The sequence below is a fragment of the Ziziphus jujuba genome, chromosome 2 (assembly GCF_031755915.1).
Source record: "Ziziphus jujuba cultivar Dongzao chromosome 2, ASM3175591v1".
NCBI lineage: Eukaryota > Viridiplantae > Streptophyta > Magnoliopsida > Rosales > Rhamnaceae > Ziziphus > Ziziphus jujuba.
The window spans coordinates 3473691-3484364 of NC_083380.1; the positions used below are offsets into that span (position 1 = coordinate 3473691).

Sequence of the window (10674 nt, forward strand, 5' to 3'; positions counted from 1 at the left end):
ACCAAATAATTTGGTGAGGTTTCTCACTTTTCCATCTTGAAGTTAAGAACTTTTCCTTAGACCACCATCACATCATTAAACCTTCACAATTTTTACTCGTACAAAAATTGAGATTTTCAAATATAATACGATACATGCCTCCCTCCCTTCTACGGAAAAAAATAAAAATAATAAAGAGAAGAAAAACAAATACTTTGAAGCTTGAAATGTAGATGATACATAAGTAATAGTTCATAGATGAGAAGCACATTTTCAAATTAACATAATACTATTTCGAAATGAAACTATAGAAGAACTATTGAGTGAAAAGGGAACTTGACAAGTAAAATGAATTGACATAAACCAGTAACAAAGAAAGCAGGCTATGCATTTCAAGAAGACTAAGTGAAGAAAGAAAACAGACTCTCATCTTCTTTGGTTACTCCCTCGATTCCTCTGCTGTCTGGTTCTGTATTTCAACCACAGATATAGTATTCTATCTAAAACTTTCTCAACAGCATCGAAGTAGGCTACACTCCAAGACCTTTTCATCGTGATTACCAGATAAGGAACAAGAATTCCTGCTGCAAATCCCAATCCAATGCTCAAGCAAAACCATTTGTCAACAAAGCTGTCAACACTTGTATTAGCCTTTGGAGTAGTCAATCCCTTTTCTGGATCATCATCATCATCACCTGGACATTTTACATCAAGTGGAATGCCACAAAGGCCAATGTTTCCAGCAAAAGAAGGTGCATCAAAAGTTGACATATGATGTGTATAAGGGATCCTACCAGAGAAGTTATTGTTTGACAAATTAAGGAACCCCAAAAATGACAGTGATGCCAAACTTCGAGGAATAGCATCTGAGAACTTATTACTTGAGAGATCAAGCGATGACAATTGCTCCAACTTTGAAATGCTCTCGGGAATGTGTCCACTGATATGGTTTCTGGACAAGTTCAGAAACACTAAACCTGACAATTTTGTTATCTCTCTTGGAAGATCTCCACTCAAATTATTTCCTGAGAGATCTATGCCGACCAAAAGGGAGAGGATCTTGCTGAAACTCTGAGACTGGTCTTTCAGAGTCACAACAAAGTTTTCTTTATAATAGGTAGTCCCATACATCCCATAGAGCAGATAACGGTTTATGATTTGCTTTTGTTTCATAGCTTTGAAATCTCCAAAACTAGCAGGAATGCTGCCATGGAACTGATTTCTTGCCAGATCCAAAACTTGTATCGAACTTAGATTTGATAGCACTGGTGGAAGTTCTCCTGAAAATGCATTGGCTCTCAAGCTAAGAATTCTCAGTCTTTCGAAACCTTTCCCCATCCATGGTGGAATTCTACCCATTAATCTGTTGTTTCCAAGATCGAGTGTCTCCAAACTTGCTAAGTTCTGGAAAGATGATGGGATCTCTCCAGAGAACTTGTTGTCATTTAGGTGCAATGTTTGAAGCAAACTTAGGTAACCTATGATGGCAGGGATTTTTCCAGACAAATTGTTGTTACTAAGGTCCAGTGCTTTAATATAAAAACAATTGGCAAAGCTTGATGGAATGCTACCTGTTAAGTTGTTCTTAGAAAGATCAATGACTTGAAGACCAGGATTGTTACCTATAGAAGCTGGGATTTCTCCATTTATCTGGTTTCCAGAAATAGAGAGGAAAACCAAGGAACCACTTGATTTATCTGGAATAATACCAGAAAATTTATTTTTGGAGACGTCAAGAAAGTAAATTTTTCCGGCTGAAAGGGGAATGGACCCTTTGAAGAGGTTTGAGCTGAAATCAAGCACTGCATTTGAAGCTAAGTTTAGTGGACTTGGTAGATGACCTTCTAATCGATTAAAAGAAACATTCAACCATGAAAGGCTAGAGGAATGTTCCCAAAACCAGTTGGGTATGGAGCCAGAAATGTTAGTATCTGAGAAATCCAATTCACTGACATTCTTTTGCGACTTAAACCAAGCTGGGAATGAAGGACCCAAATGGCATGAATGCATATCAAGAGACCAGAGTTGGAATGGAGGAACCCAATCGGAACTGATATTCATGGTGAAAGAGTTTGAAGATAGGTATAAAAATTCCAGCTTGCCTAGCTTTGAAAAATGTGCTTCAGTAACTATACCCATCAAATGATTGGAAGAAACATCGAGATAATACAAATCAGAAAGTTGTCCCAAACTTTCTGGCAAAGTTCCGTTTAGCTCATTTCTTCCTAGACTAAGAAAAACGAGACTCTTGAGCTGACTAAGCCATTGTGGTAATTTACCAACCAAGTGATTTTGTGACAGGTCCAAGTTTAGCAGACTAGGCAGTGGCCTTTTAGAAAGGCAACTTTCTATTCCTTCAAGGAATTTAGGTAAAGTTCCAGTCAAGTTGGTACCTGATATACGAAAATACATCAGGTTGCAGAGTTTGCCAATAGAGCTTGGAATCTCACCCTCAACATTATTGGAACCAAGGTTCAAGTCGGTGAGAAATGTCATGTTTCCAATGGAGGCAGGAAGTTTCCCATGTAGTTTATTGCCACCTAAATCAAGAACTCTTATCTTCTCCCATCTTCCTCTAAACAATATATAGCAACTTGCTCTAAGATTGTAGTTACTATTAAGAATTAAACTCTGCAAATTAGGAAGGTTGCTAAAACCAAGTGGGATTCTTCCAAAGAAGTTATTTAAGGTTATATCAAGAGCAACAAGGCTGGTAACATTGACAAGCCAATTAGGCATTTTTGAATTCAACTTGTTGTAACTGAGATCTAGGACAGCAAGAGAAGTTAAATTCACAGAGGTGAGAGGCGGAATAGTACCAGATAAACTACAATCAGATAGATGCAACTCAGTTAAGAATGGGAGCTTGGTCAGGGACTTTATCCAGTCTGATCCTACCTCTGAAAGATCAACTTCATTCATCACAAGATGCTTTAGAGAGACGAGACCTGTTACCCATTCAAGATTATCAACAAGTAAACTCAAAGACTCGAGATCAAGATACTGCAAGCTAGACAAGTTTCCTAAATTTGGAGGAAGCGCACCACCAAACCCAGCATTTGAGAGGTTTAGATATAGCAAATTTTGAAAAGATCCAAAAAATTCAGGAATTGTGTTGTCATAGAATGTGTTGAAACTCAAGTCCAAATGCCTTAAGGACTTCAGCTTTGTTAATGAAGGTCTAATTTCCCCACTGAAGCTTCCGATTTCATACCTGCCAGAAGAATCAAAATCTTGCAGATGAGGATTATGAAGATCAACTGCAATAACAGCTCCAGTAGTGTTCTCACAGCTTATTCCCCTCCATTGACAGCAGTTGCTTCCCTTCCATGAAGAAAGCCAGTTTTCAGGATCATGAAGACCGTTCTTGAAGTCAATTAGAGCTTCTCGGTCTGACTTCAAGCAAATCATCGCCTCAGCATCAGCGTCGGGAAGAAATTCACCTATAATTGAAAAGCAGAAAATCAGTAACATTAATGGGAGACCTGTAATTGTTTCCGTCATAGGTAAAACCTTTATGCAAGAAACCATAAACAAAATTTGAAGAGTATAAATTTTGTTATAGTGAAGAGGAAGAAGAAACTTTGCATTCAAAGCCTGCAAAAGTGGTTGTATTTATTCTTGGAAAAGTTAGCGCTGATTAATAATATAAAATTGCTAAAGGCACCGTCTTGGTTCAGCATTACACGGTGATAACAAATGGTATAGACACATTACAGAATTTGGAGACAAGTAGGTCCAATTTTCAAGCCAATGAGGAAACGACTGAGAAAAAGCTCTCTCGGTGAGATAATAATAACGTAGATAATAACCATTTCTTCAACAAAAGGCTTACTTTAATGATGACATTTGGCATATAGTTGACATTAGTTGCATCATTCATACCTTCTGATTCTTCAAACCAGCTTTTTCTCTTTTTATATCTCTGTTAATAGAATAGATTTGGAAACCGACTGATTTAGTGGAACAAAACAGGCACAGCTTATGATTAAAACAAAGGGCAAATAGAAGGAACCTTTAAAGCATTCTATAGTAGGATTTTTGCCTTTCATGACTAAAGTCTAAGATATAATATAAACTAAAGTAGGTTTCATTCAAATATTTTCTCATTGCCAATGTGAAAATATAAATCCGACACTCAAGCTGTCTCTCTGTTAGGAAACCAGAAATAAAATGCCATGTGATAATGCTATTGCTGTGTACCTTACATTGAGGTAAATTTTTTTATTCTTACCTAATTCTTTGCCAGATTTTATGCAGAAAACTATAAAAGTATAACAAAAATGGTTACAAGGAAAAGCCCATATTACTTGTTTAATAAGGTAATAATGACATCAGCTTCAATTTTCCAAAATTTGTTGCAATTTATTCCACAAAGCCGGCTTACTTTAACAATGAAATTCCAGAGAGTGTTTTAGTGGGAGGAAAAAACTGTACTGCATTTGATTAAACGAGTAAATAGATTTATCCTTTAAAGCATTCTATATTTTATAGTATGATATTTGAAAAGTTTTTCTTTAGGCATTGGGTAATAATCATCCAGTGTTTACCTAGCTTACAAAACTATTCGTTTTCACCACCTTCAATTTCCAACTCATTGAGGATCTAAGCAGGTCATTTTTCCAAGTCAATGTGGAAGCCACTGAGAAAATGTCTTCTTTTGTTTCTACTTGGCTATCTTGTGAAAGGTCTCTGCCACCTTTTGTGCAGAGAAGAATAAAATATAACAAAAATGTGTATAAACAGGTCTATATAACTTGTTTAATGTAGATAATGATGATCATCAACTTCATTTTTCCAAATTTGTTGCAATTTATTCCACAAAAGGCTTACTTTTAAATAATGAGATTTGGCATTAGTTGGAATTTGTTGCATCTTACCCTTTTTCTTCTTAAATTATGCACTCCCTCTTTTCTTTCTCTGTTTGCCTGTTTTCCAAGCTGCTGAGATTTTGGAAAGCTTCGTACAGGCTGATTTAGGGTGGGAAGACAGGCATTAAATTGGATTAAAATAAAGGGTAAATAGATCCATTTCACATATAGTGCATGGTATTTGAAGCGTATTTCTTCAGGAGTTGGGTTATAATCACCTCGCTTTTGCCTTTTTTAATTTTAATTTCTACTCTCCCCTTTTTTAATTTTAATTTGTTCCCGACCTCTGTCGCTTGGTTTTAAACATCAATCATCGTTACTATAGTTTTCTTTATAGTACAAATCAGAAAATAAAGAAGAAGAATGGATAAAGAAATCAAACACCAAATCTTCTATCATGGAAATACCATTTCTGTTACTCTTGGCAACAAGATCCATATCAAATGGAAGAGATTAGGAAAGCCCCACATAAAATAGTTGTTGGATAATATGAGGAAGGTTATTTTAAATGGAGGCTTGGGTCTTTAAAATTATTTATAGGTGTAAAAAAAAAAAGCTATGCATGCCTTTGCACCTTAGAATTTCTTCACATAATACATTTCTTCATGATATAATTTATACAAGTATGAAATGAAGCTAAAAATTCTTTTCTAATACTATATGCCATCTTCACTTGTAAATGGTAGTATAGGAAAGTTGTCTGTTATATTGAAATTCTCTGTTTCAACCAGTCACGGTCTTCTCTCCAGCCTGAACATCAAGAAGAGACGTATTTCACTTCTATATTTACCATGCATGCATTTGAAAAAGTCTATGGGAATCTGGTATTATAAAATTATATAAAAAGTAATCACTTTCTAGTATTTGACGAAAAGTGTATTTTAATAGTAAGTGACTCTCAAGGCAACTACGTCTCTTTACCAAGTCAGTGACAAAGCAATTTTCTCTTCATGATATCGATATACAAATTTCTCTCCTTATTAAAAAAAATAAAAAAACAAAAACAAAAACAAAAAAAGCAAATTTCTTTCCTCTTAGCTCCCTTTATGGTAAACAAGAATAATACTATAACATAATAACAAAAATGGCTACAAAGCAAGTCATGTTATTTGTTTAATATAGATAACAGTGATCAGCAGATTCATTTTTTCTAAGTGTTTTGAAATTTATTCCACAAAAGGCTTTGTTTAATAATGACATTTGGAATAATAGTTTGAATATGTTGCATCCTTAGCTTTTGATTTTCTGCTAATTTTCAAATTTTCTCTCTTTTGATTTTCTGCCAACTTTGTGCGTTCTTTACGCTTTCTCTCTCCCTTTTTTAATTTTAAATTGTTTTTTTCCAATCTCTTTCGCTTGGTTTAAACGTCAGTCATATTTACTGTAGTTTACTTTATAGTACAAATCAAAAAAAAAAAAAAAAAATTAAAAGTCCTTGGGCCACCTTCTCTACAAAGTTCCTCCATTCAAATTTTGACAAGTGTTATAAAATTTAGTTGACTAGAATTTTAACCAGCCAAATGAGCCAAATCAAAATAGAAAAAAAAAAATTATTGAGAAAAAAATTATTAAATTTGGAAAAATTATTTTTAGGTGTTAAAAATTGGAAAAAAAAAACTAAAAAATTAAAATGAAGAAAAAATTAAACATAGAAATTTTTACTAGGCAAATAGGAAAAAACATTTCCAAACATTTAACTAGGGGAAATTTTCAATGAAGAGAAATTTCAAGTGGAAAAATGAGGGGAAAAAAAAACTTTAAGTCCTGGTAAGCTAATTTTTGCCACTTTGTTTAAATTTAAATAGGAGAATTGTAACACCCCGTCCCAAATCACATCGGAATTCGTGCATGTTGACCGAGGTTGATCGTTGACCGAGCGGGTCAAAAGTTGACTTTTTGTTCCAGTTGAAATTTTGAGTTGACCAGGGTACCGTGGCGAAGTGCATGATGCCCCGAGTTCGTAGACTAGTAGCATGTCGAAAACGGAGCTACGGTTTAAAAGTTATGGGCAAAACAAGTCGAGGTGCAAACTGTTCAGAAGGTGCCGGGAGTTGACTTTTTATCATTGTATAATTTTGTTTTGACTCTGGTATGGTTGTAAAGTACTCGTCAATACGAGTTCATAGACTAGCGGCACGCTTAAATCGGACATTTGGTTAAAAAGTTATGGACGTTTGAAATTCGCCGGATACCATAATATTTTATTATATCTGGCTTAAGTGCACAGTCACGCCACGTGTCATCACCTGATTGGTCCACGTGGATGAACAGTGTCACCATGGTGGCTTTTATTTGACAAAAATCTCGGGAAGAGAGAGAAAGAGAGAGGAGAGAGAGAGAGAGAGAGGGAAACCGACCGGCCGCCGGATTTCGACCAATTTTCCGACCGATTCTCGTTACACGCGCCGGCCAGACGGAAGCCTCTCCTCATTTCCGAGCAAACCCCAAAATCTCACGACCGCCGGCCGCCGGACGCGCCCAGATCGAGGCGGCGAAGCTCGGCGGTGATTTTTCCGTCCACTGTCGGCCACCGCCGTTTGACCCCTTTCCGGCCGTTTTTCAGCCACACGCACTAGCCACCCCTCACCACCTCCTCAAGTCCGGCCTACCCACCAAATTTCACGGCCATCGGACCTCCGACGCGCCGGGATCGGAGCGTTTTCCGGCGAGGGGCCGAAAATCTTCAAACCCCGATTTCTCCGCCGTCCGGCCTCCGTTTGCCTCACCGCCGATCCCGTTGGAATCCTCTCCCCTTGATCTACAAAACCCCCAAAAAATCTCAGCCAATGGCCACCGCACGCGCCGCCGCCGGCGACGGTTGCCGATGACCGCGGCGGCTCGCCGGAAGTCACTGTTCCAGCGAGTACCCAGTTGCACCGCCGGTCCTTGTCCACTGTTTCCGACCTCCTGAATCCAAATCCGGCATCCTTTTCCGCCAATTCGTGATGGTTTGAGAGAATTGAGGAGTCGAATCCCGAAAGCTTTTCGGCGAGATTCCGGCCACCTCGGGTCCGATCATCGGAAAGTAAGTCCGAATCCGTGATCCTCATCACTCGAGCTTCGATTCGGTATATAACTCATAAATTTTAGATGTCGTTTGTGTTCGCTCCCCGGGTACCCATTTGGGAGTTACCCGATTAAAATATTAATATTTGTGGTTTGGTGTATTGTGGATGTTTTAGGTGCACGTGCGAGTAGCGGAGTCGATCCTACGGAGGATCTTGATTGAGATACGTTCTTAAGGTGAGTGACCCACCTTCAAATTAATTTCGGGAATTAAATTGGTGAATATTATGTGTGATTTGAATATTTGGAATTTAAATTTTATGTGCCAAATATTTAATTGATTTATTGTGGAATTATTGGTGAATTTATTTTGATTAAAGAAAATATGCATTATATAAATTTATACAAATGTGAAAATTATTTTATGGTATTGAGGATTGCGAAATTCTTGTGGTTTTAACATTAATTTGGGCATGATTTGATTTTCAAATATTTCAAGGAAAATATTTGTTTATGTTGGTGACTTCAATTTTTATAAGTATGCCCATGGAATATATTGTGATTTAATTATTATATTTCAAAAACAATTATGCTATTGGAAGAATTGGAATATTTAAATTGGTGGATTTGAAATTCATGGAATTTACGACGTTGATTATAAAGGAATTGTGAAAAATTTACGGGTTTAATTGGATGGAATAAACCTGGTATATTTATGGAAAATTTGAAATTTTGAGATGTATTGATTTATGATTTTCAGATGCACCGTGCACGTACTGGTGTTTTGTTTATATGTGATATGATTAGTGTGCACACGGATGTGATTAGCGCGGGTGGGTGTGAGTAGAGCGCAGGTGATTTTATGGGGTTGTCCTGTGGTTGCCATCGGATGAGGGTAGGCCGCCCCTCCATGGTGGGGACACCAGTTAACAGCGGCGCGGTGGGACGCCACGCGACCGTATGCCGGTTTCTCTCTATAACCTCCTTTCTGGTTCAAGTTGACACAACCATTCTGGTAAATTGCCAACCAGGTAATTATCTGACAAGTCCAAATATTGCAGACTAGGCAGTGGCCCCCTAGAAAGATTTTGGAGTGATCCGAAAAAAGCTGGGATTTGACCATTTAGATAGTTCAAGGACAAATCAAGCTCAACAAGATTCTCAATGTGACCCAACCATTCCGGTAAATTACCAACCAGGTAATTATATGACAAGTCGAAAGATTGCAGAATAGGAAATGGCTTCCTAGAAAGGCAAATTTCTATTCCTTCAAGTGCCACTGGTAAAGTTTCATTGATGTAATTATCAGACACATCTAACGAAATCAAATTGCAAAGTTTTCCGAGTGAGCTTGGAATCCCACCGTCAACACTATTGCCTGAAAGATCTAGGTGACTGAGAAATGTCAGGTTTCCAATGGAAGAAGGAAGTTTCCTATGGAGATCATTCCTGCCGAAGTCAAGGTCTTGTATCTTCTCCCATCGTCCCCCTAACATTTGATGACAACTTTCTGAAAGACCACTGGCTCCCAGATATAAAAACTGCAAATTTGGTAGTTCACTAAAATCAAGTGGAATTCTTCCATCCAACCAATTATTGCTCATACCCAAAGTAATAAGGCTGCTAACATTGACAAGAAAATCGAGGACTTTTGGAAGGAATTGGTTATCACTAAGATCTAGGACAACAAGTGAAGTTAAATTTAAAAAGGTAGGAGGTGGAATGGAACCAGATGAGCTACAAGAATGGGAGTTTATTTAGTTGCCTAATCTAGTCTGATCCTACCATTGAAAGATTAACTTCATTCATCACAAGATGCTTTAGAGAAACAAGACCTGTTAACCATTTAAGATTATCAACAAATAAACTAGACTCTTCCCAAATATCATCACAAGAAACATCAAGATACTGCAAGCTTGAAAGGTTCCCTAAATTTAACGGAATCGCACCACTAAACCCAGCATGAGAGAGGTTCAGATATTGCAAGTTTTTGAAAGATCCAAAAAAATCAGGAATTGGGTTGTCATTGAATGTGTTAAAACTAAAGTCCAAATGCCTCAAGGACTTGAGTTTCGTCAATGAAGGTTTAATTTCCCCACTGAGGTTCCAGAATCCATACCTGTCGAGAGATTCATCATTGTAATTATAAGTTGGATGTGGATTTCGGAGATCAACTGCAATAACAACTCCAGTAGTGTTTTCACAACTTATTCCCCGCCAATGACAACAGTTGCTTCCCTTCCATGAAGAAAGCCTGTTTGCAGGATCATGAAGGCCATTCTTGAAGTCGATGAGAGCTTCTCGGTCCGACTCCGTGCAATTCATCAGGTGAGCACCAATGTTGGGGAGAAGTTCTCCTCTCACAGAGCACAGAATCAGAAACATTAATGGAAGCCATGTAATTGCTTCCATTAGAGTTACAAACTTGTTTGCCAGAAAATTATGATTTGGTGTGAAGAGAAAGATCAAGAGGAATAGTTGTTGAAATCAAAAGCAAAGAAAAAGATACATCAATGAAATATAAAGAAGAAGATCTGTGTGTAGTGAATCAACAACAATGTTTGCAGGTATATATATATGTATATACGTCACCGAGGCGATTCTTTCATTTTCTAACCCAGCCGTGTTTCAAACATTGGAAAGATGTGAGAGTGGGATCATTGTGAAAGGACTTAGACGCGTATAAGCTTAATACAAAATAAATAAATAAATAAATAAAAATTAAAAAAACAATAAAAAAAACTTTTAGGGTTTTTTGGAAATTAAAAAGTATATATAATTCTTCTTTTGTTTCCTTTGTATGTGTGGCAACGAAGAA

At 37.2% G+C, this 10674-nt stretch overlaps 2 protein-coding genes across 2 annotated transcripts; both read right to left on the minus strand.

Moving 5' to 3' along the window:
- Positions 1-405: 405 nt before the first annotated feature.
- Positions 406-3483, minus strand: LOC107405626 (receptor-like protein EIX2). Its single transcript, XM_060814498.1, has one exon. It carries the CDS (start codon positions 3481-3483, stop codon positions 406-408), a length of 3078 nt encoding a protein of 1025 aa, XP_060670481.1.
- Positions 3484-8830: 5347 nt separating this feature from the next.
- LOC132800554 (receptor-like protein EIX1) lies at positions 8831-10268 on the minus strand. The gene is made up of 2 exons (XM_060814499.1): positions 9692-10268; positions 8831-9534 (listed from the first exon to the last, which is right to left on the minus strand). Exons 1-2 carry the CDS (start codon positions 10266-10268, stop codon positions 8831-8833), a joined length of 1281 nt encoding a protein of 426 aa, XP_060670482.1.
- Positions 10269-10674: the final 406 nt, after the last annotated feature.